At 37.9% G+C, this 27,443-nt stretch overlaps 1 protein-coding gene across 1 annotated transcript in view; it reads left to right on the top strand.

Moving 5' to 3' along the window:
* The window catches only part of LOC127411408 (ryanodine receptor 2-like), a 72,910-nt gene extending 45,675 nt beyond the window's left edge, over positions 1-27,235 (top strand). The window contains 40 exon segments of the mRNA XM_051646945.1: positions 746-827; positions 1,040-1,158; positions 1,260-1,556; positions 1,789-2,029; positions 2,148-2,235; positions 3,447-3,539; positions 3,702-3,872; positions 3,990-4,040; positions 4,142-4,222; positions 5,335-5,447; positions 7,805-7,901; positions 8,029-8,138; positions 8,365-8,416; positions 8,523-8,573; positions 8,794-8,893; positions 9,835-9,914; positions 10,073-10,149; positions 10,450-10,523; positions 10,647-10,727; positions 11,249-11,337; positions 11,597-11,725; positions 12,389-12,493; positions 12,606-12,687; positions 12,821-13,350; positions 13,501-14,235; positions 15,940-16,007; positions 16,436-16,565; positions 16,717-16,803; positions 17,455-17,652; positions 18,405-18,535; positions 18,723-18,765; positions 20,943-21,079; positions 21,332-21,398; positions 21,534-21,680; positions 21,764-21,898; positions 22,615-22,771; positions 23,173-23,237; positions 25,710-25,810; positions 26,346-26,397; positions 26,650-27,235. Of these exon segments, the coding sequence (XP_051502905.1) occupies positions 746-827; positions 1,040-1,158; positions 1,260-1,556; positions 1,789-2,029; positions 2,148-2,235; positions 3,447-3,539; positions 3,702-3,872; positions 3,990-4,040; positions 4,142-4,222; positions 5,335-5,447; positions 7,805-7,901; positions 8,029-8,138; positions 8,365-8,416; positions 8,523-8,573; positions 8,794-8,893; positions 9,835-9,914; positions 10,073-10,149; positions 10,450-10,523; positions 10,647-10,727; positions 11,249-11,337; positions 11,597-11,725; positions 12,389-12,493; positions 12,606-12,687; positions 12,821-13,350; positions 13,501-14,235; positions 15,940-16,007; positions 16,436-16,565; positions 16,717-16,803; positions 17,455-17,652; positions 18,405-18,535; positions 18,723-18,765; positions 20,943-21,079; positions 21,332-21,398; positions 21,534-21,680; positions 21,764-21,898; positions 22,615-22,771; positions 23,173-23,237; positions 25,710-25,810; positions 26,346-26,397; positions 26,650-26,745 (5,342 nt within the window). The 3' untranslated portion in view covers positions 26,746-27,235.
* The last annotated feature ends 208 nt before the right edge of the window (positions 27,236-27,443 follow it).

Here is a 27,443-nt window from a genome sequence, read left to right as displayed (position 1 = left end):
TTGAAAAAGCTAAAACAGAGACTATTTAGCAAAGACGGGCCACTTCTATTAAAATGAATGGGAGAAATTGGAAGGCCCAACAGCAGCCAACGGTCAACAGATGTAGAAAGGAAGTCCCACCTTACAGATAAATGAGCCAATCACCTTTTAGATACAGACACCATCTGTCAATTAACTCAAGAAAGCGCATGCGCATTAATTATACAAGCTGGTAAAATTGCACTTTATTAGCTTAATCTGAGGTAAAGAAGCACAATTTATGATACCAGTGTTGTCCGATTTTACTGTTGATTTGGAATATGTTCTTTAATCATAATCTTGACCAACTGTTTTGGAGATTTCTATCTTTGCCCATTCAAGAAGATAGGAGCTGACTGGAAATAGCTTCACGGGAGCGTTCCAAAGATGGCCGCCAGTGGACTGACTTGCTAGAAAGACTTATAAGTTTTTTTATGAAGTTTAAAATTATGCAGTTTTTAAAAGTTTAAAAATATTAAGTTTTGATTTGTTTAAAAAAAATTTTGGTCACAAGATAATTCCCAGGCTTCCAATTTTGTTATTTCATAGTTCTGATGAATAATAGTTCAAATAGTCAAACATTTTGACTGGTAGTGTGTTTTTGTCAGTCAGCAAGTAAATACGAAAGATCACCATGAACACTATCACCAATGTTTATAAATGAGTTATAACACATTAATACGTATTTAATACATCTATTACTATGTAATAAGTTATTTTCTTTTAGTGGATGAAGTGCAGACCTACTGTTACAGGATCCTCAGCAGTCTCTACATTCTTGGCACCACTAATGGCACCTTTATAGAGAGGTATTGTTCTAACCCTTGACTAAATAAGTTGGCCTATCCACATTGTGTTACTTTGGATGTTTGGCTCTTGTTTACACTATTTATTGTTATTATATCTGATTGTGTAGTGCTCTATTAGTATTCAGTTTTGCCTTTTGAAACGGTGCAATCCTCTGATATTAGCTCATGTCTTAGCTTGTGCTTAATCTGTCAATCATTCTTTGTTTTGATAGGCAGAGGTCAGTCCTGGGGGAGTGTCTGGCTGCATTATCTGCAGCCTTTCCTGTGTGTTTCTTGGAGCTGAGTGACCTTTATTCCCCCTCCGACACTATACATAATGAAGAGAATGAAGGTAAAGTCCAGAAAAGTTAAACTGAACACACACACTTACACACACTCACAAATCTCTGTTGCCATACATACTTCCTCCTTACCAAAATGTGTTCTTTCTAGCCGAGAGAGCCTGTAGGATCCTCCCCTCTTTTCAAGAAGCTTTATTAGAGGTTGAAGAGCTTGTAGGGGCGGGGTCAGCTGCCCGCCACGCCCTTTTATCTGTGGTCACGGAGGTGACACTTCCTCTATTGTGTAGTTACATCTCTCGATGGGGGGAAGCTGGTAACCAGACATCCCAGGATGGGCACTGTTCCTCTGTCACACCCCAACATACGAGTGCCCTACTGGGTTACATCCTTTCCATCATCCATGCCCACTTGGGGACTGCAGATAGTGCTTGGATGAAACGGCTTGCAGGTGAGTTGGTTCTTTTCTAAGAGAAGTTAATTGAACTTGATTATGATTAACCAAAATACATTTCTTACATTTTAATCTGACATTGAAACATACATTTTAGAACAAAACAAAAGATTAAGAAACTTCATTCTAAAGTTTATGGCAGAAAAAAAATCAGCACAAATTACAAAATTGGAAAGTACAAATTCAAATATAAAGGTAGCATATAACAAAGCATGCCAATTTTCTTTAGTGTTTGCCCAACCAATCTTCAGCACGGCAGAGCCACACCTCCTGAAGAATCACTTTCTGCCTCTGATGGAAAAGTTAAGGAAGATGGCGGAGTCAGTGTTGCTGGAGGAGGAGCATTTGAAAACAGAGGGGCGTGGTGATGTCTCAGAGCAGGAGTTGGACATCCAGAAAAGGTTTACAGTGTTGATGCAAGATATCTACGCATTTTACCCTTTACTCATTCCATTTATAGAGCTCCACAGGTGAGAAACAGTGCTTATTATTGAGCTGTATACAACCTATTTTCAAATATTAAAGTTCATTACTGGTTATTGGCCCCTTAATTTTTTTCCACTCTAATTAATTTCTTGTGCTCAATAGAATTAGTTGGCTAAGAGAGGTGAACGTAGATGCTGAGCGGCTGTTCACCCTTGTAGCTGAAGTCTTCATTTTCTGGGCTAAATCTCATGTGAGCACCTCTCAGTCACACTTTTGATATCTAATATAAATTCTTTAAATAGGGTCATATCATGAAAAATTAAATTTTCCTTGATCCTTTGAAGAAAAATAGTTTTTGAACTGAAAACTTCCCTCCCAAGTCCAAAAAGACCATATATTGAAACTAAAAGGGATAGTTCACCCCAAAAATTTTATTTTCTCACCCTCATACCAGCCCAGATGTGTATGGCTTTCTTTCTTCTGCAGAAAACAAAGATTTTTAGAAGAATATCTCAGCTCTGAAGGTCCTCACAATGCAAGTGAATGGTGGCCAGAACTTTGAACCTCCAAAAATCACATAAAGCCAGCATAAAAGTAATCCATGCTACTCCAGTGGTTAAATCCAAGTCTTCTAAAGCAGTATGATAGGCGTGGGTGAGAAACAGATCATTATTTATTTTTTTACTATAAATCTCCACTTTTGACCAGCCTCGACCAGTAGATGGTGATATGCACAAAGAATGCGAATTGCCAAAAAACTAAATAAGTAGAATGTGAAAGTGAAAGTGGAGAATTATATTTTAAAAGTACTTAAATATTTATCTGTTTCTCACCCACACCTATCATATCACTTCAGGAGACATGGATTTAACCACTGGAGTCGTATGGATTAATTTTATGCTGTCTTTATGTGATTTTTGTAGATTCAAAATTCTGGCCACCATTCACTTGCATTGTATGGACCTACAGAACTGAAATATTCTTAAATATGAATAAAATCTTCATTTGTGTTCTACAGAAGAAAGTCATACACATCTGGGATGTCACGAGAGTGGATAAATTATGCAAATTACAAAAAAATTTTTTTGGGTGAACTATTCCTTTTAAGTTACAAAAAATCCAGTATACAACACCCAATTCAAATAAACTTTTGAACTTTCAGTGAAGTATTAGGGAGGAATTGGTACAGTATTATTCCTGGACTAACGTTATAGATTGACCTCAGGGAAAAAACAGAAAACGTTGAATGGATATAAAATGTCCACAAAATGCCTACATACATAGGAACATTTGTATTTGTTGTTGACATACAGTGCATTTGTAACTTGTGGGCATTATATGAACAAGTAATTTCTTAATGACCAAAATCAAAATCATAATTGACAACATTAACATCTTGTGCACTCCTACCTTTTTATCTTTTACACACTTGTTTTCAAAGTTTTTATTTTTATTTTATAGAATTTCAAATGGGAAGAACAGAACTTCATTGTTCAAAATGAAATCAACAACATGACATTCTTGATGAACAGCAGCAAAAGTGCGATAGCCAAGGTCTCTTTTCAACTTACTAATACTTTATCATTCATTGAGAACCAATTTTTCTCTGTAGATGACCTTGGAGGACCTTTTGGTCTCTGTAGTTCCTCTCAATCCTGACCAAGTTTGATTTGTATTGAATATTGAATGAAACTAAATTGTATGATTTTCCAAAAGGGAGGGGTGTTTGACCAGGAGAGGAGGAAGATGAAGAGGAAGGGCGATCGTTACTCCACACACACTTCTCTCATTGTTGTTGCGCCAAAAAAACTCCTCTCCGTTGCCCTGAATGGATGTTGCCATGGCGATCAGGGCCTGGTTGCCATGGCCAAAAAACGTTTCTTTGAGGTACGGGTGCTGTTCATGCTGATCAGTAATGACAATGCTTGAAGAATCAGTCAATTTCTCAGCTTGAAAGTATTGTTATTAATTTTCCTGACACCTGAAACGTTAATGTGTTTCTAGAGAGACACTGAGGATGAGGTCAGAGAATTCATTCGAAACAACCGGCAACAGGTGAACCAACATTCATCCTGTATATGTGCTGAAAATGTCCTTTGATAATGCCTATTTGAAACTCCTCACCTCACTTGTTGTCTTGTTTCTTGTTTTGTCAGGATCTGTGTGAGGGCACAGTAGATCCCCTCAGTGTTGAGAGAGTTTTAAACATCGCTTGTGTCCTTTTCCACCTGGATCAGGTTAGACTGCAAATGCATTGCAGCAACTTTTAGAAATATTAGAGAACTTTGATCAGTGTTGTTCTAACTTTGAAAACATTCCATGAGATGATACAATTGCTTGAATGTGATGCTTTATTATATACTCATAAGACAAAGTGAGTGTTAAACAGATGCCTAGCAACAATAATTTGTTGTTGCACAGGTGTCTTTGAGGTACATTTAAAGGGATAGTTCACCCAAAAATGAAAATTTGCTCATAATGTACTCACTCTCATGCCATCCCAGGTGCGTATGACTTTCTTTCTTCTGATGAACACAAGTGAAGATTTTTAGAAGAATATTTCAGCTCTGCAGGTCCATACAATGCAAGTGAATGGGTGCCAAAATGCACATTAACACTCCAGTGGTTAAATCCATGTGTTCAGACATGATATGATAGGTGCTGGTGAGAAACAGTTCGATGTTTAAGTCCTCCTCCTTTTGTTTTTGGTGATTTGCATTCTTCATGCATATCACCCCCTACTGGGTAGAGAGGAGAATTTATGGTAAAAACTGACTTAAGTATTGATCTGTTTCTCACCCACACCTATCATATCACTTCAGAAGATATGGATTTAACATCTGGAGTCTTAAAGATTACATTTATGCTGACTTTATGTGCTTTTTGGAGCTTCAAAATTTTGGCACCCATTCATGCATTATATGAACCTACAGAGCTGAAATATTCTTCTAAAAATCTTCATTTGCGTTCTGCAGAAGAAAGAAAGTCACACATCTTGTACGGCATGAGGGTGAGTAAATGATGAGAGAATGTTCATTTTTGGGTGAACTACCCTTTAAAATTTACATTAATGCATTTGAATTTCTCTTTTATCTAAAATGACTGACAATGCATTCACATTGTGCAGTATATATGTTTGTTTGTGTTTTCCTTGGGATTCAAACCCATGACCTTGGTGTTAATAATAATACACACTGCTGGACTGTGTGTATACTTGTAGCAATTAAGTTTTATAAAGATTATGGTTATGATTAAAAAGATTCGAAAAGATTAATTCTGGTATTCTATGTTGTTGTTATGTGGTAGTTGTTACTGACCTTGGTTGATGTTCTTATGTGTTTCCTGACAGGTGGAGCGGCCTCAGAAGATAAAGAGGGCAGTGTGGCATAAAATGCTGTCCAAACAGAGGAAACGGGCTGTAGTGGCATGTTTGAGAATGGCTCCTTTGTACAATCTTCCCAGGTATGTACTGTAACATCAGAGTGTTATAACAATGCCATTTAACGTTCATATTACATTATTAATTACCCAAGTGATAAAAGCTGAAAGACAGCAGAATGACTTATAATGACAACTCTAATGTTGTTGAACTATCACTAAAATAAAGAGGACATTCTGTCATCCCCGAATATTACATTGGCCTGGAATAATTATTAATGTAACTAATTTATTAGTAATAAGTGTTATTACTTAAATGCACAGAAAAGGATTCCAGATTCATTCAGGCAAATGCAATGCAAATTTTTTGTGTGTATTCTTTTTCTATTTTATTCGTTCTAATGTTGATGAATTCGGTTAATTGTAATGATGTAATGTGGGCATGTGCCAACAGTTAGTTGGCTAATTAGCATAATACACACCCAAACCAACTCCATATAAAGGCTTTCCACACAACATCACCTGAACAGCCATTTGTTACTCTCTGATTTGAGTGAAGTCAAGTGTGCTATTCTCAAAACCAATTGGAACACAATAAACACATTTTATATAGATTTAGACTACACAAAATTAGCTGCAATTTTATGCAAACCTATCCTGGATCAAGCTATCCTGGATCAAACATGATTTTGAAGTTTGTTTTGTAGGGTTACTTAGTTATTCAATTTCTAATAATAATATATATTGAAAACATTTCAGCTTGACACATTAATTGTTTTTAAGGCCATCAGGAGTCTGTGATTTTTGAGTTGGTTCTAAATAGATATACACCAATGTATCGGCCAAACATTGATATCGATAGAAAAGAAAGAAGTCAAGTTAACTTAATTTGAGCCTAAAACGAGGCTTTTAATAATGTTAATGTGAGTCAATCATGTGATTTTGTTTCAGTGTTTTATTTCTAACTGAGACCAGTTACTCTGAAACATGGAAGACACATAGAGACATAGAGGATAAAGTTTTGGTGCATCCCTTGATCTAAATTTTAAGCCATATTTAGAAAAAACTAGGTGTGAACTTACTGATGTTTCATTTTTGGGTGCAAACATTCCCATACAGTTTTTATGAACATAAACATGCATATGCAGGTGTGGCAGGGCGGAGGGCGGGGCCAGGTGTACAGAATCACTAATTAGGCTGATTAAGCCCGAGAGGGATAAAGCTGACCGGAGACGGCAGTGCGAGGGAGAGAGTGTTACGGGCAGCTGCCTGACACCTGTGTGTATTTGTCTTTTTGGTTGTTTATTATTAAAATATTATTTATATTATCAAGCCGGTTCTCGCCTTCTCCTTTCCATTGAACTGTGTTACACTGGTGCCGAAACCCGGGAATGAGGAGGGATGCACCGTAGTAGAGTCCTCGCCATTACCAGCCACCCCAACAGAGCAGCCGCGGCCATCCGCCGGGGGACGGAGGAGCCCATCCACCTGAGAGCGGAGGAACGGCCACTGACCGCAAGTGGAGGAGGTGCTCCTAACCGACCGCCTGGAGTGGTCAGGGCCGCTGCCAGGGGCGGAGGAGACCCCTACCAGCCGCTGAAATGCGGCGGGGTGTGAGACCGCCGACCACGAGCAGGGAGGGGCTCCTGGCCGACCGCATGGAGCGGGAGAACTGCTGCCAGGGGCGGGGGATACCCTTTCCGTCCACCAAAACGCGGAAGGGCATTCTGTCTGCCAGGGGCCGGAGGACTGCCTCCAATCCGCCCGGGGAGGCGTGGCTGTCGTCCACAAGAGGGTGGAGGAGTGGCAGAGGACCAGGCTATGGCATATCGGAGAACCGTCGAGTAAATCATTTATTTTTCTCTCTCTCCTCTCTCTCTCGCGCTGCCGCTCCGCGTTGGCCTTTCCCTCTCTTTTTAAATATTAGTATTGTTTTAGTTGGGTATAATCACCGTTACGGTATATAAGTACCATGTTTTTTTTTTGTTATTGTTGTTTCCCTCCCCCTGTCCCCTCCCAGATACAGGAAGACGGGGATGACCTGCCGGCAGATGGGGCCGGAAGGGCATGCCTCCCCCCAGGGAAAGGGGGGGGAGGGGGATGTACGTCATGCCAGGGGCTCCCCGGCCTGAGAGAACGAGGGAGGAATGTGGCAGGGTGGAGGGTGGGGCCGGGTTGTAATTCCGCACACCCGGCCCCTAATTAGGCTGATTAAGCCCGAGAGGGCTAAAGCCAACCGGAGACAGCAGTGTGAGAGAGAGAGAGAATTACAGGCAGCTGACCTGTTTGATTGTGTCTTTTTGTTTTAGTTAATCATTAAATATTATTTATGTTGTTAAGCCGGTTCTCGCCGCCTCCTTTCCATTGAACTGTGTTACAGCAGGGTTAGTGAATGAGACCCAATTGCTGTATTTTAACATGAGATTTTTATTCTTCTGCAGGCATAGAGCAGTGAATCTTTTTCTGCAGGGTTATGAGAGAGTCTGGCTGAAGGCAGAGCTTGACTCACCTGAGGACAGACTGATTGAGGATTTAGCTGTGAGCAATTTTCTTATTTGCTGTTTTCATTGATAGTGCTTGACTATCATTTTTCATTTTTAAAGTGTATTTTTTACCCTGAGCGTTTTTTGATTATATGGTAATATATATACTTTTTACCCATCAGAAAGCAGGTCATGTAGAGATTGTGAAGGATGGAGCAGAGCAGAGTAAAACAATTGATCCACTTTGTCAGCTTATCAGTCTATTCAGTCAAAGTGCCCTGACTGAGAAAAGGTGTGTATGTGTGTGAGAAGAATTTGTGCATTTTTGTGTGTTTTCTGTGTAAATCAAGGCAAATAAATCCATTTTACATTTATTTTGTTAAGAGGATTATAATATTTAGAAAGTATTTAAGTGTAAATGTTCTAGCTCAGTTCCAAAACCTAGTGAGCAGAAATGTCTTAAGCCATCTGGCCAATGTTCACTCTCTTTTCTTCTGTCTTTTCATCTCTTTTCACAGTAAACTAGAAGAAGATTACTTATACATGTGCTATGCTGATATAATGGCCAAGGTAAGAAACACTGTTGGGATTGATCTGGATATACTGTGCTAGATTTGTCCTTTTTGCCACAAAAACCTTGTGTAGCTGAGAGGCTGTAACTGTAATGTCATTGCAGAGTTGCCAAAGTGAGGAAGATAAGGATGAAGATGGGCTGAAATCATTTGAGGTAAGCTATGGGGATTATGTGAAATGAAATGGTCTCGTTGTCTGATTTGGTATTGATTTATTTTAGGAGATAGAGCTGGATTGGAATAGTAGAGGATGCTGGTTATGTACGGTACTCAGCTCGTTAATTTCATAATCGATGATTGACTTAAGGAAAAATAGACTGAGAAACAGATATAATTTGTTTGTTTGTGAATTGATTCACTAATTGATTGTTTTAGGAAAAAGAGATAGAAAAGCAGAGGTTGCTGTATCAGCAGGCCCGACTTCATGAACGCAGAGCTGCAGAGATGGTTTTACAGAACCTGAGTGCCAGCCGAGGTATCATTCAAAACATATTGTTCCTTTAAGTTTTATTTATTTTAGTATTTATAGTATTTATTTATATTGCACCAAAGCTCAAGGACACTTCATATTCAAAAATTTTAAACAGGAATAAAGGAATTTATGCTAGAAAATGCTAACAGCAGCAACAAAACCAACAAAAACATGATACAAACCCTCTACTAGAATACATTTTGAACAATTGTCAAGTCTGTTATATAACTTTCTACTTTCTGCTTTTAGTAGGTATTGGTGAAATAGCTCTTTCAATTTTTTGTGTTGTTAGGGTTGATTTATTTGAGCTTATTGTAGAACAGAATACTAGTATAGAGTAGGAAAATGGTTTAGCCAGAATTGAATGTATTGAATTACATGGAATGTTAAATAACAATTAAAATACAAAGGAACTTTTCTCACCCACATTTTAAAAATCTAGGGCATTTTTGTCACTTTCCGTAGCATTTTTGCCCAGAGTCAAAGTCTTTTTAGCAAGTCAGCTATTTTCTATGTAAACAAGCAGCATACAAGTTCAGCTCTTATCTACTTGAATAGGGAAAGAAAATTTGACAACACTGGTATCACTGGTATTTTCCTGGCTTGTCTAGCTAATACGCACATGCGTTCTCGAGTTGATTGACAGGCGATGTCTGTATCTAAAAGGTGATTGGCTTCTTTACTTGTAAGACGGGACTTCCTTTGTACATCCATTGACCGTTGGGCATTCATATTTCTTGCATACATTCTAATAGAAGTGTCCAGTCTCTGCTAAATTGTCTCTGCCTGAGTTCTGGTTTACTTCTGATCCTGGACCATACATATCTTTGAAACTCACTTGAGTTATATACTTATACCCTGATATCTTGAGGCAGCTGGCTCTGACTTTATTTTATTTTCAATACTACTGAAGATGAAGTTGGCTTTGATGTTTTATGAACCAGGTGATATGGGACCTATGGTGGCGCCCACATTGAAGCTCGGCATTGCTATTTTAAATGGAGGGAACACTTCTGTCCAGCAGGTAGGTTTGAAAAGTTCAGCCTGGATTACTGATAATAACCCAAAAGTTTTGACATTATCACCAAAAACAACTTTTGTTGTGGAATATAACAACTTCCTTATGTTCATTACCTTTCTTTTTGAATTCTCTGTCCTCCCCTCACCCCTTTGTCCTTATAGAAAATGCTGGATTACTTGCGACAGAAGAGAGATGTGGGCTTCTTTCACAGTATAGCTGGCCTAATGCAGTCTTGCAGGTTTGACTGTTTTTTGCTAATGCAGTGCTAGACATGCTGACAGAAAGCTCCTCAAACCACCTAAAATTGGTGAAGTGCTTTGTTCACTCATTGATCCCCCCCCCGTCCCCCACCCCTCACACAGTGTTCAATTTCTCTGTATAATCAGCAGAAAAGAACATCGTTTTACATGACTTTTTCCCCCTTCAATCTATTTCTTTGCTGTAATGGAAGTGTCTGTTGAGTGTCACTGTTAGTTTGTATAATAAAAAGAAGAGGATTGTGTGTTTGATGTTGGTGTTGTGATTCTGCATGTCACAGCGTGCTGGATTTGAATGCATTTGAGAGGCAGATCAAAGCAGAGAGTTTAGGAGTGGGTGCTGAGGACAATTCAGGTACATCACTGACATCTACATCAAAGTTCTTCTTTGAAAAATGAATTTTAGTATCAGGAGAGACAGATTTTTATTTTTATTGACACCCTCCTGCATATCTACCTCGCTGCTTCTCTTTCTCAGGTGATAGGGTAATGGCAGATGAACAACTGACCTGTGATCTTTTCCGATTTCTTCAGCTTCTTTGTGAAGGCCATAACACAGGTTAATTTATTTTATAAATAACTGTCATTGCACTAATACAGTTATTTTTGTAGTAGGTCTGTCAAAGGTAATGTGTTTAAGGTGAAGTATATCATTTTTGTTTACATTTTTGTTGGAAATAATTTTTGCAATTCCGTTTGGTGCTGCTGAAAATAACACTTTAACTTATGAGATAAATATGTTTAATACTGTTAAATTTATATATATATAAAAATATTATGAATTACACTTAAATCCAGATGGGACGTTAAAGATATTTGCTTTGTGTTAATATTGGAATTTAATAATCATTAGAACTTGACATACAGTATTTGAAATATCACAGATGAGTGAATGTACTACATTGTAAAAATCTGCAAATTCAAAATATTACATTAATGGTAATTACTCCAAAAAAAAACAAAAAAAAAAAAAAACAAATCTGACAGCCCTATGTTGTTGCAAAAGTGAAATAGTCTTATAATTTGTTCCATCTTTGTGATATAAGCACTAGAGGTATGAAACAGATTTTCTCCACACAGATTTCCAGAATTACCTGAGGACACAATCTGGAAACAACACAACTGTCAACATCATTATCTCTACTGTGGATTATCTGCTGAGGGTCCAGGCAAGCCCAACGATTTAGCAAACACTAGTTTCTTACGTCTTCCATTTTGCCTGTCTGTTATGTACATGTACAGGTTCTGAAAAGCGCACATTTTCTGCTGTAAGTGGTTTCAGCATGGAATATTCCACACTGGAGAAAGACCCAAAACAGTGTGACAGAGCTTGTAGCCAAATTATGTTTCCATAAACCATTCACTGTTGACAGGCTGCCTCCTTTTTTTGTCTGATACCGAGCATGATGGATGGTCTCATATCTGCAGGAGTCCATCAGCGATTTCTACTGGTATTATTCAGGGAAGGATGTGATTGATGAGCGTGGTCAGCACAACTTCTCAAAAGCCATCAGCGTGGCCAAACAGGTGTTCAACACACTAACTGAATACATTCAGGTAAATGCACACAAACACACACATGCTGTATTTAAATGGGTCAGCAGAGATGAGTGTTTAGCAAAAAACTGTAAATCTGCTTGGTCTAAAACAAACACATACTGTGCAACATTTTTCTAGCTGTGCTTCACAATATGTCTAGAATTTATATATATATATATATATACTGTATTCTTACCATGCCTGCCTCTACAGGGGACTATGGGGGCCCTGGCCCACCCAATCATGAACTTGGCCCACCCTACTAATAGTAACCCGCCCCCCAACTGCACTGCCCACCCTCAACTTTATGGCCCACCCTGAGAATCCTAAGGCCCACTTAACATAGGACTAGTTCACACCTGAAATTGTTTTTGCATCCGTTCATACTTTTTTCAATTGTTTTCTTATGTAAACGTAATAGACAGACATCTTTGACTGTTGCGCCAAGTCTTGCTCTTTTTTTCATTGTCTTGTTTAGGAGTGCAGTGTTTTGTAGATGCTGTTTTTTTTGTGTAAGTATGCATTCACTGTAAACGTCCTCTTAGAGTTGGAGCTGAGCCGGGTTCTTAGTGAAGAGCATATAATTTGTGTGATGTTTGAGGTTGTGTGACCTAATCTGTGAAACACTTGATTTAACATCCATTAAAATTATTAAAATGTATTTTTGAATGTGTGATTCAGGGTCCATGTACAGGTAACCAGCAGAGTCTGACACATAGTCGTTTGTGGGATGCTATAGTGGGCTTCCTCCATGTGTTTGCACATATGCAGATGAAGCTTTCTCGGGTTGGTCTAAGGACAAATTACTTAAACCTTATCTGCTTATTTATTCATTGTAGAGTACTAATGTAAGAAAACCCAGGGATAAAAGAGACATAACTAATTGTTGTGTTTGCAGGATTCCAGCCAGATAGAGTTACTGAAGGCTTTGATGGACTTACAAAAAGACATGGTGGTAATGCTGCTTTCCATGCTTGAAGGTAGGAGCAATGTCCAGGAAAAACATTAAAAAGGTCTTCTCGTTTTCCATGCAGTTCCATAGACATCCTATTCTGCTTTTGAGAAAAGTGGCATTGGTGATTATACTATCAGTAAACTCCTTTGTGTCTCTAGGAAATGTGGTGAATGGGACCATTGGCAAACAGATGGTAGACATGCTGGTAGAATCATCCAGCAATGTCGAGATGATCCTCAAGTTCTTCGATATGTTCCTCAAACTCAAAGACCTCACATCCTCTGAAGCCTTTAGAGAATATGACCCAGACTGCAGAGGACTCATTTCCAAGAAGGACTTCCAGCGAGCCATGGAAGGCTTCAAGCGGTATTCCCAATCAGAGACTGAATTCCTGCTGTCCTGTGCTGAGACGGGGGAAACAGAACTTCTAGATTACCCGGATTTCGTGGCACGTTTTCATGAACCGGCCAAAGACATCGGGTTCAATGTGGCAGTTCTTCTGACCAATCTGTCTGAGCATATGCCCAATGATGTCCGTTTGCAAAATTTTCTGGAGCTGGCAGACAGTGTGCTCAAGTACTTCCAACCTCACCTGGGAAGGATTGAAATCCTGGGCAGCGGGAAACGGATTGAGAGGGTCTACTTTGAGATCAGCGAATCTAGCCGCACACAGTGGGAGAAACCACAGGTATTCGAGGATCATTAACTGGTGTACATTTGTGGCCTGCTAGTGGGTGTCTTATATAAATCTTTTTGTAAATGTCTGTTGCATAACTTCAGTGATTAATGGTAAGTTTTATGCCATGAATGTTCTCAAAGTATTTGTGTGTTTTTTCAGGTGAAGGAGAGCAAACGGCAGTTCATCTTTGATGTTGTGAACAAAGGAGGAGAGAAAGAGAAGATGGAACTATTTGTCAACTTCTGCGAAGACACTATATTTGAGATGCAGCTTGCTGCTCAGATCTCAGGTTCAGAGAGTGGAGAGGAACTAAAAGCAAATGATGAAGAGGAGGAGAAAGAAAAGGTAGAAAAGGGTGAAAACCTTGCAGAAGACATCAGGATGACCAAAGACTCGAGATGTTTCTCCATGATGAATTTTCTCTCCATAAGGAAGATCAGAAAGCACATACAAAAGATAACTATCAAGGGTATCATCTCAGCGGTCTTTTCCTTCTTCCAGAACATTCTTCTGTTTATCACTCGTGCCTTTTTGGGTATGGTTTGGTTTTGTCTTTATCTACTCTACCACATCTTCTTGAGTGGATGGATTATTGACGTGGCTAAAGAGATGAAACTGGCTGACCTTTTGGGAAACCTTCGGGATCCAACCATGGTTGAGGTCACAGGGGTCAGCGAAGGTGCCGACAAAGAGAATAACAGTTACACATGTGCATTTTCGTCTCAGAGTAATTTAAGAGGCATGAGTCTGGATCTGTCTGCAGTGTCCAGGGACCCCCAGCGCCTCACAGATATTTTCGGCCTGTGTCTGAAGAAGGAGGGAGGAAAGTACACCTTGTTGAGCAGTGACCAACACACCAGCGTGGATGAATTTCTAAACACATCCAAATATCAGGTCAGTAGTCCAGAGTATACTATTGTCAAAGTACTTGATTGCATAAGCACTTAAATAACTTCTTTTTTTTTTTTTTTTGGCTAATTGTACATGTGATTCAGTCATGGTGTTAGTTGATGGTCAGTTTTTTTTCCCCAAATTGGAATGCCCAATTCCCACTACTTAGTAGGTCCTCGTGGTGGCATGGTTACTCACCTCAATCCGAGTGGCGGAGGACAAGTCTCAGTTGCCTCCGCTTCTGAGACCATCAATCCGCGCATCTTATCACGTGGCTCGTTGTGCATGACACCGTGGAGACTCTGCATGTGGAGGCTCATGATACTCTCCGCGATCCATGCACAACTTAGCACGCGCCCCATTGAGAGCGACCACAAGGAGGTTACTCGACTCTACCCTCCCTAGCAACCGGGCCAATTTGGTTGCTTAGGAGACCTGACTGGAGTCACTCAGCACACCCCGGATTCGAACTCGCGACTCCAGGGGTGGTAGTCAGCGTCAGTACTCGCTGAGCTACCCAGGCCCCCCGATGGGCATGTTCTTAATTTTTTAACATTTGTGTTCACAAAGTAGACATTTGTGTAGACATTTGTGTCCTCAATTTCACATTTGTGTCCACTAACTAGACATCTGTGTCCTTTTTGAACATTTGTATCCACTTTGAATATTTGTGTCCACTTTTAATATGTGTGTCCAGTAAGTGGGCATTTTTGTGGATGTTTATGCCCACTGTAGACATGTGTTCAATACGTGGACAATTGTGCCCATTAAGTTGAAATTTGTGTGGAATTTTATAATATTTGTGTCCACTAAATGGACACTTGTGTAGAAATGTGTGTCCCCTTTGAACATTTGTGTCCGCTTTGAACATTTTTGTCCACTCTGAAGATTTTTGTCCACTAAGTGGACATTTGTGTAGACATTCGCGTCCATTTTTAACATCTGTGTCCTCTTACTAGACATTTGTGTCACTTAGAATATTTGTGTCCACTAAGTGGATATTTGTGTAGATGTTTATGTCCACTTTAAACATTTGTGTTCATTAAGAGGACATTTGTGTGGATATTTATGTCCACTGTGAACATGTGTCCAGTAAGTGAAAATTTGTGTCTGTTTTAAAGGGTTTTGTCCAGTGAGTGGGCACTTGTGCAGACATTTGCATCCACTTTGAACATTTGTGTTCACTAAGTGGACATTTGTTTAGACATTTTTTTGTCCACTTTAAACATTTGTCTAACTGGACATTTGTGTGGATATTTTTGTCCACTGTGAACGTGCCCACTAAGTGGAAATTTGTGTGGACATTTGAGTCTGTTTTGAATGGTGGTGTCCACTAAGTGGATACTTGTGAAGACATTTGTGTCCACTTTAAACATTTGTGTCCACTAAGTAGACATTTGTTTGGACATTTTTTTGTCCACTTTAAACATTTATGTTCATTAAGTGGACATTTTGTGGATATCTATATCCACTGTGAACATGTGTCCACTAAGTGGACATTTGTGTCGACATTGTGTCCACTTTGAACATCTGTGTTCATTGTTCATTTTGTGGATATGTCCACTCTGAACATGTGTCCAATAAATAGACATTTGTGTCCACTTATTGTGTGGACATTTGTGTCTATTTTGAATGTTTGTTTCCACTAAGTGGACATTTGTGTCCTCTTTGTGTCCATTTATTCCTGCTTTGTTAATGTTTATAAAGGTGGAAATCTCTGAGGAGGCTTTTCAAGAGGTGCAGGAGGAGAAGGATTCAGAGACTGAGAATGCTATGTAAGTGCTCCAGACTGGGGAAAGATCAAACTCACACATTGAAATGAGAGGAAATACAGCTGCTGTAACAGGGAATACCACTGATTTTCAGCTTTCAAGTGTATCATTTATATACCCTGGGGGAAGCTCAGGGAACGTGTGAAGAAATGTTTTAATAATCTTCACAGTTCCCTTGGGTAATAAAGGTGTCCAGGCCCTGAACAGTTCAAAGGGCGTGAAAATAAAACATACTTGAAATTGGAGAATCACGGTTATTCCAACAGAAGTAGCACAAAAAATTCTTCATATTAAATCACATTTCAATTAGCTTTGACATTCATATAATTACAATTATGGGTGTAAGCACAGTGGACAGATTGGTTGGATAAACCACCTGCAAGTTATGCAACATTATCAGATGATGTAAGACATGCAGTTTAATTTCCCAGTGGAAAAGAGGTTGAAAAGAGAGCGAGGAAGAAGAGAGTTAGAAAGCTAAGCTCTCCCAAACCTGAGGAAAGTGAAATCCAGGAATCGGCCATTTGGAAAATGATCAGCTCTCACAAGACCAGACTTCTGGTATGGTTCTTTATGTTTTTTTTCCTCTTCTCTCATTCTCTCTGTTGTTTTGCCCACTGCCCAAGTACAAGCATACTCACAGATGTTTGAGCATATTGAGCTGGACACCTGTATGTGATCTAATGACCTGCAGTATGTGCTTTCTCCACAGAACTGTTTTGCCAGAAATTTCTACAACATGCGATTGTTGGCTTTGTTCCTCACTTTTGCCATCAATTTCATTCTCCTGTTCTACAAGGTGAGTTTTCATTTATGTTCTTGACACACAAGTGTGAGCAAAATACACTACCAGTCGAACATTTGTACATACCTACTTTTCATACAGACACCTACATTTCTAGATCTTAGAATAATGGTAGAGTATTCAAAGCTTTGAAATAATGGAAGTATGGAAATTATGTAGTGACCAAAAATGATAAACAAGTCAAAATTATTATTCATTGTTACTATTTTCCACATTTTTTAATTATAGTGAAGGCACCAAAACTATTAAATAACATATTGAAGTATGGAACTAATATAACTATCTTATATAAAAACTATCTTATATTTTAGCTTCTTTACACTCTTGGCATTCTCTCAACCAACTTCATAAGTTGCCACCTGGGATGCATTTTAAACACCGTTGAAAGAGTTCCATTTTGTGCACTTTGTCTCCTTTCCTTCATCCTCTTCCTTACTGTCCAACTCCTCCATTAAAAAAAAAAATGTTTTATTCAGTAAAGAAATTTATACATAGGCACACTTTTTATTTGTCTACAATGTTAATCTTAAGCATTTAGGCGCAAGCCTTAAGATCAAGATGATTTTATGATAATAAAAAAAACCAGTTCTGTCAAGTGTGTCCAAACCTTTAATATTTAATAGTTGTATTTCCACAAACTGCTAGGTGTCATCGTCCATGGATGAAGATAATGATGATGAAGAGGTGGTGACTGCCCTTATAAATGACAGAATCAAGGATTCACAGGCAGTGCATTTTGAACTGGAAGAGAACAGTGGCTACATGAAAATGATTTTACACAGTCTGGCTGTCCTGCACACTCTCATCTCACTGTGCTGCATCATCGGATACTATTGTCTGAAGGTTACACACAGACACAGACACACACACACACACACACACACACAAACAAACAACAGATAAATCATTTGAGTGTGCCTGTGCAAGTAGCCCCTTAAATTTCCTATGGTGAAACTAAACACAAAGTCTATGATAGACTAAATAAATCCCCCTTTTCATCTGTCTGGCTTTTGTTAAAGCTCTCAAACATACACTCACTGAGCACTTTATTAGGAACACTATGGTCCTAATAAAGTGCCCGACGTGGTCTTCTGCTGGTGTAGACCCTCCGCCTCAAGGTTTGACGTATTTTGCATTCTGAGATGCTCTTCTGCTCACTACAATTGTACAGAAAGTGTGTCTGAGTTACCGTAGCCTTTCTGTCAACTCGAACCTCTCTCAACAACAAGGCATTTCTGTCCACAGAACTGCAACTCACTAGATGGTTTTTGTTTTTGGCACCAATTTGAGTAAACTCTAGAGACTGTTGTGCATGAAAATCCCAGGAGATCGGCAGTTACAGAAATACTCAAACCAGCCTGTCTGGCCCCAACAATCATGCCACGGTCCAAATCACTGAGATCACATTGTTTTTCTCCATTCTGATGGTTGACGTGAACATTAACTGAAGCTCCTGACCATTGCACTGCTGCCACATAATTGGCTGATTAGATAATTTCATGAATAAATAGGTGTACAGGTGTTCCTAATAAAGTGCTCAGTGAGTGTAAATGCATGTGCTTTAACTAATATCATCTGATTCTGACCACTGACAGGTTCCTTTAGTAATTTTTAAGCGAGAAAAGGAGCTGGCTCGTAAACTGGAGTTTGATGGACTCTACATCACAGAGCAACCTTCTGAGGACGACATTAAAGGCCAGTGGGACAGAATGGTCATCAGCACGCTGTAAGTGCTGCAGAACTGCCTAATAAATCTGAAATAAATAGCCTCTTAATGAGCAAAATGGATGTCCTTGACTTGATTGACTCGATATTCATCAATGATGACCATCAAGCTGATCTCTTATAATAAAATATTGTAGTATAGTAATACCTCTTATAATTTTTCCTTACCTTGCTTGCTGTTTTTCCAGGTCATACCCAAGTAATTATTGGGATAAATTTGTGAAGAGGAAGGTAGGATTAACACATCACATCTTTACTCTCTTGACAATTTAAAAACATATAAAAAAATGCTAATATCTCACATCTTCTAACAACTATGACTCTTGAGTGAATAGTCTTAATCTTTAAGTCAAGTCAAGGTGTTTTCTTTATCATTTGCACAGTTTATGCAGGGTTGACTGGGCATTGAAATGCTCAAGGCAAGGCTCAGTTTGCAGGACGTTGACAATACAGACAATTTTGAAAAACATGACACAGACATAGAATTTTTAAACACAAACTTGATAATATAAAATACATACACTGGCGGCCAAAAGTTAGGAATAATGTGCAGATTTTGCTGTTCAGAAGGAAATTGGTATTTTAATTCTCCAAAGTGGCATTCAACTGATCAAAAAATATTGTCAGGACATTAGTGATGTACAAAACAGCACCATCACTACTTGAAAAAAAGTCATTTTTGATCAAATCTAGACAGGCCACATTTCCAGCAGCCATCACTCCAACACCTTATCCTTGATCGATCATGCTAAATTGCTAATTTGGTACTAGAAAATCACTTTCCATTATATCAAACACAGTTGAAAGCTATTTGGTTCATAAAATGAAGCTTAACATTGTCTTTGTTTGTTTTTGAGTTGCCACAGTATGCAATAGACTGGCATGTCTTAAGGTCAATATTAGGTCAAAAATTGCAAAAAAGAAACAGCTTTCTCTAGAAACTCGTCAGTCAATCGTTATTTTGAGGAGTGAAGGCTATACAATGCTTGAAATTGCCACAAAACTGAAGATTTCATACAAAGGTGTACACTACAGTCTTCAAAGACAAAGGACAACTGGCTCTAACAAGGACAGAAAGAGATACGGAAGGCCAGATGTACAACTAAACAAGAGGATAAGCACATCAGAGTCTCTAGTTTGAGAAATAGATGCCTCACATGTCCTCAGCTGACAGCTTCATTGAATTCTACCTGCTCAACACCAGTTTCATGTACAACAGTAAAGAGAAGACTCAGGGGTGCAGGCCTTATGGGAAGAATTGCAAAGAAAAGCTACTTTTGAAAAAGAAAAACAAAAAAGAAAAGGTTAGAGTGGGCAAAGAAACACAGACATTGGACAACAGATAATTGGAAAAGAGTCTTATGGATCTTAACCCCATTGAGCTTTTGTGGGATCAGCTAGATTGTAAGGTGTGTGAGAAGTGCCCGACAAGACAGCCACATCTATGGCAAGTGCTACAGGAAGCGTGGGGTGAAATGCCACCTGAGTATCTGGACAAACTGAAAGCTAGAATGCTAAGGATCTACAAAGCTGTCATTGCCGCACGTGGAGGATTTTTTGATGAAAGCTCTTTGAAGTAGTTTAAGAAGTTCTGAACACTTTTCTCAAATTTTAATAGTAATTTTTCACGTTATTAATGTCCTGACTATACATTGTGATCAGTTGAATGCCACTTTGGTGAATACAAGTAACAATTTCTTTGCATAAGAGCAAAATCTGTACATTATTCCAAACTTTTGGCCACCAGTGTAAATAATAAACAAAACATGTTAATTGTTACATACATTTTACTTGTAAGATTAATTATTAAAAATAGTCTTGGTTAAAAAAAAAATTCTAGTCTTATAATTTATCCTAATTTAAATTTTTATATTTTCTAAAGAATATGTGAGTAGTACTTGCCCATGCTAAATTTGTTGCCTATTTGTTCTTATTGGCTGTTATCACATTGCTATTTGGTTGCTAGGGTTCTCTGGATGGGTGGTTGCTAAGGTGTTGCTTGGTGGTTACTAGGGTGTTCTGGGTGGTTGCTAGGGTGTTCTGGGTGATTGCTAGTCTATGATATTCTGGTGCCTAGATAAGGCTTGGGTCACTCCTTCTGTACAAGTCCGTGGGATTCTTTTACTCATTTTATTGTTTGCAAGGCAAAAAGTGTAAGTCCAGCTTAGAAAAGTAATAGCATGCCTTTCCAAAATAAATCACATAACCTGAAGTATCAGTCATGTCCGTAGCACAAACAATGTGTGTTGAATTACGTACTGAAATTTAATACTTGTGGTTAGCAACACTTAATTATATATTCCCTGGGTGTGGTAATGGTGAGGTACAGTAAGTTGTGTGGTTTAAGCTGCAGGTTATAGGTGTCTGTCTGTGTTTAATGCATTCTGTGACATCTCTCTGTGATGTAGGTGATGGCAAAATATGGAGAGATGTACGGTTCAGCACGCGTCAGTGAGCTGCTGGGTTTAGATAAAGCTGCTCTTGACTTCAGCTCTGAGGCTCAGGAGAGGAAGAAACCTGTGCAAAAGGGAGCCGTCACTACCCTGTGAGCTACGGGTTAAAATGGATTTATAACTTTCTCCTAAAATTTCACATTCCTTAATTTTTCCTAAAATGTCACATTCCTTCAATCAAATATGTTTCTGTTTTGTAAAACACAGACCTTTCAGAGTATGTGCAATAACCACAATGAGAAATGATGATTAAAATCACTGTGTGCCAGTTGATGGCAGCAGTGTTCAATAAGATGAGCTTAAATAAATAATACATGAAATAAATATTTCTTATGTTTCCACAGTTTTAGATTAAATACCATTGATATGAAGTACCAGATATGGAAGCTGGGAGTGGTTTTCACTAACAATGTAGGAACCCTGAACATCTCATTCTAATAAAGTTCTTTGAGTACTTAAATTATTCTGACTGCAGGAATTAGCAATTAATGAGCCAAATCTTACAAGAAATTTGTGTTTGTCTGTTTCTTTTTGTCGCTCACTCAGTCCTTCCTTTATCTGGCCTGGTATATGTTTGTGTCAGTTCTGGGCCATTATAACAACTTTTTCTTTGCCGCTCACCTGTTGGACATCGCCATGGGCTTCAAAACATTGCGCACCATACTGTCATCAGTTACGCATAATGGAAAACAGGTACTGTTTTAGAAGTGTGTGTGTGTGTTTGTGTGTGTACATATATTTGAAAGGGTGATGAAATACTGGTGTCTGTTTTATAGCTGGTTTTGACAGTAGGGCTACTGGCCGTGGTTGTGTATCTCTACACTGTGGTCGCCTTTAACTTCTTCCGCAAGTTTTACAACAAGAGTGAAGAAGGAGAATCGGTGGATATGAAATGTGATGACATGCTCACAGTGAGTATCTGTCACATTCTTCATATATGTTTAATGTACATGTATATTATACACCGATCAGCCACAACATTAAAACCACCTACCTAATATTGTGTAGGTCCCCCTCGTGCCGCCAAAACGGCACCAACCCGCATCTCAGAATAGCATTCTGAGATTATATTCTTCTCACCACAGTTGTACAGAACGGTTATCTGAGTTACCATAGAATTTGTCAGCTCGAACCAGTCTGGTCTCTGTTGACCTCTCTCATCAACAAGGCATTTCCGTCCACAGAACTGCCACTCACTGGATGTTTTTGTTTTGGCACCATTCGGAGTAAATTCTAGAGACTGTTTTGAGTGAAAATCCCAGAAGATCAGCAGTTACAGAAATATTCAAACCAGCCTGTCTGGCATCAACAATCATGCCACGCGCAAAATCACTGAGATCACATTTTATCCCCATTATGATGGTTGATGTAAACATTAACTGAAGCTCCTGACTCATATCTGCATGATTTTATGCACTGCACTGCTGCCACATGATTGGCTGATTAGATAATCGCATGGATGATTGTTGGTGCCAGATGGTCTGGTTTGAGTATTTCTGTAACTGCTGATCACCTGGGACTTTCAAATGCTGTCGTCTTTTTCTTGACATTTAAAATAATGTCACTAGATCTTTTGAGCATAGCAATGAAAGAGGCATTAACTCTGTAAATGTGTGTTTGTATCTAGTGTTACATGTTTCACATGTACGTTGGCGTTCGAGCTGGAGGAGGGATTGGAGATGAAATCGAGGATCCAGCCGGTGATGAGTTTGAGTTCTATCGTATCATCTTTGACATCAGCTTCTTCTTCTTTGTTATTGTCATCCTCCTTGCTATCATTCAGGGTGAGAAACAGAGAATAAAAAGAGAGATTGTGAGAGTCAGTTTATGAAACAGAGCTTCAAAAGCACAAAATGTGAAACGAACGATTTGTACGCAACATTTCAACAAGGACAATGATTAGAATCATTGCATTTTAATTATTTAGCTTGTCCTCTAGCTCCAGAGTCCTGGTGAGCATCTATGGAGAGCTTCATTAAAGGATCCTGCTCTCACATGCTGAGTGGGTTTATGAGAAGAGATCTGAGGTTCATTTGATGCTGAAGAAACCTGTTATGCGTGGGGTGGAATAATACCCATGTTTCAAATGTGTCTCATTTACTAACAGTAATTATGTTTGTGACTGTTAAATTACTCTGTTGTTTGCAGATTTGAAATGTTTTCAGAATTCCACATTTGTTTTCAGGTCTAATTATTGATGCATTTGGGGAATTGAGAGACCAGCAGGAGCAGGTTAAAGAGGACATGGAGGTGAGTCTCACACATGGCACCTTTTACAAATAGGGTACACTTCGGTGTCCTGTTAATTTTTCTACAGCATTAGAGGCACAAATCATATTTTTTTATTTTTGTAGTGATAACTAATAGATATGTTAGATCAGGGGTCGGCAGCCTTTTTGACATGGACTGCCACACACACACACACACACACACAAAAATAAAAAAAATTAAAACATGGTCATTTATGTGATTTTCTGAAGTTGAGTCCACTTGTAAAAAGTTTCTATTTTGCATATTTCTAATTGAATAATATCTTTTATAATGAAAAATAAACTATCAGCATAACAGTTTGAGTAAAAAATGTGTACAAAACCTGATAATTATGATATAATAATGATCCTGCATGTGAATTTTCAAAGAGCATCATGTGAAAGTGCTTTAATGAAAGAAAACCTGTCCTTTTGTTCAAAATGAGTTAACAGTTAATGTTACACATTTACTGATCACGAAATTGTGTGGAATCTTAACGAATTCTTATATTATGTCATTATAATCATGTAATCACTACCACGCAAGCAACAGCGTGAGAGGAGCAGACTGTTTTATTTATATGAAGTTTTTTGCACCTGCATTCCAATCTACATCTTGATGTAAACCTTCCTCATGATCACGCAGAGTGTTTTCAACAGCTGACTGGGAGGCAAAACACTATTAAAGTGTGATGAGTCTTTATTTCCAGGTTTAATTTATATTTTGAATAGACAGATCTTTTAACCCCACGAAGTGTGTTTATGTTTTCTCTTTTAATCGTTTAATGTAATTTTGAATGTCCATGGTTTAAGGAGGGTGTACCTGTATGCTGGGTTGGAAATCTCAAGGATTAATAGTGGTATTTTCCTTATTACATCACGTGTTGTTCTTAAAGCAAAAAGAAACAAATGAAACACGGAATGTAGGCTGTCATCCGCGCAGCCTGACCGAAGCAAAGAGGATGCATTTACTTGCGCAATTAACCGAACGTGAAGCGCTGCTGGCTTGTGATGCGTGAATGGCTTGCATGCGCTGCACGAGTCTGCGGGGTATGCTGCAGTCTCGTCACATTTTAACTTTTTGTTTAGCCTCCCATTCAGCTCATGATAACATGATAAGGAAGGATTACGTCAAGATGTAGATTGGAATGCAGGTGTGGAATTTATATAAATAAAATATTCTCCTCTCTTGGCGTTGCTGGCGTGCCAGTGATTACCCCTCCAGCATTGGCACGCGTGCCATAGGTTGCCGCCCCCTGTGTTGGATAAACTATTATCTAATATAAAATCAACTCAGCATGACAAGTAGCTAGTTTTAAACACCCCCGGTCTTGACCTTCTTGTATGTATGCAACAATTAAAATCATACAACAATGTCATGATTAAAACAAAATTGGTTGGATTGAAAAAACAAAACAAAATAAATTTTCATTACCAAAAATATAATATTTAGATGTATCCTACATTTTGCTTGGAACCGTTACTTCATGATATTCCCCTATTATAAAAAATGTGCATTCCGTAAAATTGTGACACTTATGAAGTAACAACATGTTGACCCTCTTCTACTATATGGTGAGACCAAAATTAACCAAAATGACAAAAAAAATAAAAAAACAATAAAAAAAAATGTTCAGTGTTCAAATGTGCAATGTTAACTGCATTAGTCAAATTCAGCCATTTAACCCGTTATCTATTTTTAAAAAAATAAAGAAAATTATGATTTTATGATGATACTTTATGATAATTTTATGGAATTGATGATTAAATATTTGTATTTAATTTAAGGGAAATGTAAGTTTATCAGTTACTACAAACTAACATTTGGTCTCAAGTTTCATGAAAAGTTTAATTTATGTTAAATTGCAACCCTGTTTCTTATTGTGGCTTTTTTCAGTTGTATTCATTTCTTTAATTTTACACATTTTGTCAATTTAATTTAGTCTAAACTGTGTTTAGAAATGTGCTGTATTTTGGTAACAGGCTTTGCAAATTGAAAATCTCATATAAAATAAATAAAAATATATAAAACCTCATAACATCAAATCTGTAGGTTAAACATGTCCTTTTAGTGACCCTTTGTTAAAAAAAAATAAAACAACTTAACCCTAACCCTAACCTTGTTAAGGGTTTTAGGCCATATTTTGTACCATGCTTTTGGAAAGTGTTACGTTCCACTGAAAATCTGATAATTTTAGCACCATGGTATTTTTTTAATCCATCCAGATTTATGACACCTGTCTTCTTGTGTTCCAATTAAAATACTGAATTAATTTATCAAAAAATAAACATTTCCCTTAATTATAATGCAGAGCTACGCTGCTATGTGTGTTAATATTTTATTTCTCTGTTAGTTAATACTTTATTAATCTCTGTCAACAGCTCTTCGGCCAAGCCCTGCATTTTATATTAATTGATCATGTTTTATTAAACAGTAAATGTGTCTGTTAAATCTTGGTTCTTTCCTGTTCAGACTAAGTGTTTTATCTGTGGCATTGGGAGTGAGTACTTTGACACGGTGCCCCATGGATTTGAGTCACACACACTGCAAGAGCACAATCTGGCCAACTACCTGTGAGTACTACTCAAACACTGAAAAAGAGGTTGCCTCAAGCATGTGTGCAGAGATCAGTTTTGCCACTTTTTTTTTTTTTTTTTTTTCAAGATTTCAGAGGCTGTTCTTAGATTAATATTCAGTAGGAAAATATGCCTTTTGTTCATTTTGGGTTGGTCAAGATAAGAGGCAAAACATTTGTCTTCTGCAAGTGTGGTGGTACCATTGTACTGTGATGAAATCAGATGGAAATACAGTGGTACTTTGTTTTATGTCATGGTAGTGAATGCTTACCATATTCATATACTGTTGTATTTACATGGTACTCCAATATATGTTGTACTTTAAAGAGTACCATAGTATGATTATGGTACGTGCCCAAAAAACTATCATGGTACCATGTTCTTGGTAATACAATGGTACTTTTTGTTAGTGTTACCTTAACCAAAAGATAAAAAATAATGTTTAAAAGTGTAACCCAAAAAGGTCAGCTTGTTTATTCATTCTTTTAATGAAAATGAATTAAGTTTGTTTTGTATGTTGTTTGCCCTTTAGGTTCTTTCTGATGTACCTCATCAATAAAGATGTAACAGAACACACAGGACAGGTACAAGTTCAATTCTCAAATGAAGTACAATTGTCAAATGTCATGGATCTTTTTTGAAAAAGACATACGGATCGTTTCATGAGAGTGAAAGATATTGTGTGCTTCAATTTATATGTGAAACAACTGAAAAATAGTTTGAGATAAAAATGACACAAGCCAATATTTGGTTTACATACTATATGTAAGAAAAAACTTTTTTGTTGACCTTTTTTTGTTTTTGCCTCTTGCCTACTGAACTCTATAATTTAACAGGAATCATACGTGTGGAAGATGTTCCAAGAACGTTGCTGGGAATTCTTCCCAGTTGGAGACTGCTTCAGGAAACAATATGAGGATCAACTCAGTTGAAGAATTCCAGTTCACTTCGTACAATTAAGAATAAGAGGATATTCTGAGAATAAGAAGATGATGTTTGGATTAGTTCTGTTTTGCATATTGATTTGGTGTATTACACACTACATATATATTGTTTAATATTACTTATTGTTGTATTTATTGTTTAATATTACACATTGTTTGCATTTAAGGCACTAAACTGATGCTGCACTTGTGAGACATGTCCCAGATTTCAGTAACAGGGTTGCAAAAAACAAACAAAAAAAAACTTCTAGAAAATTAGAAATAAAACTGAAATCATATCATATCATATCAACATTATAAACAAGGTTAAGCATCTCTGTTGACCCTTTGTTGACAAAGAACAAAATAAGACTTAATTTTTAAAGTGATGCTGCACTTTGTGGTTTTGGGTGGATATTATGTGTTTGTGTGTTTATAATTTTACATTTTATGTAACTATTAATTTTGAATAAATTCAGCATTTATAAAATCATAAAAACACATTACTTTAACCGTGATACTCTTCACCAACAGCAATCTTCACAACCAATATCATAGTGGTTGGATGTATACTGTAATTATATAAGGGATAATGATCAGGACCCTGATGCAAAGCCATGCACTGCGCAGACTTGCAGCTTGTCTTGAAATGCGTAAATACAGACCAGCGAATGATGCAAATAGTAAAACATCCCTGTACTGTTATA

This window comes from Myxocyprinus asiaticus, chromosome 20 (genome assembly GCF_019703515.2).
Source record: "Myxocyprinus asiaticus isolate MX2 ecotype Aquarium Trade chromosome 20, UBuf_Myxa_2, whole genome shotgun sequence".
Classification (NCBI taxonomy): domain Eukaryota; kingdom Metazoa; phylum Chordata; class Actinopteri; order Cypriniformes; family Catostomidae; genus Myxocyprinus; species Myxocyprinus asiaticus.
Note: the sequence above shows the minus strand (reverse complement) of the source record. Positions and strands in the feature narration are given on the sequence as shown.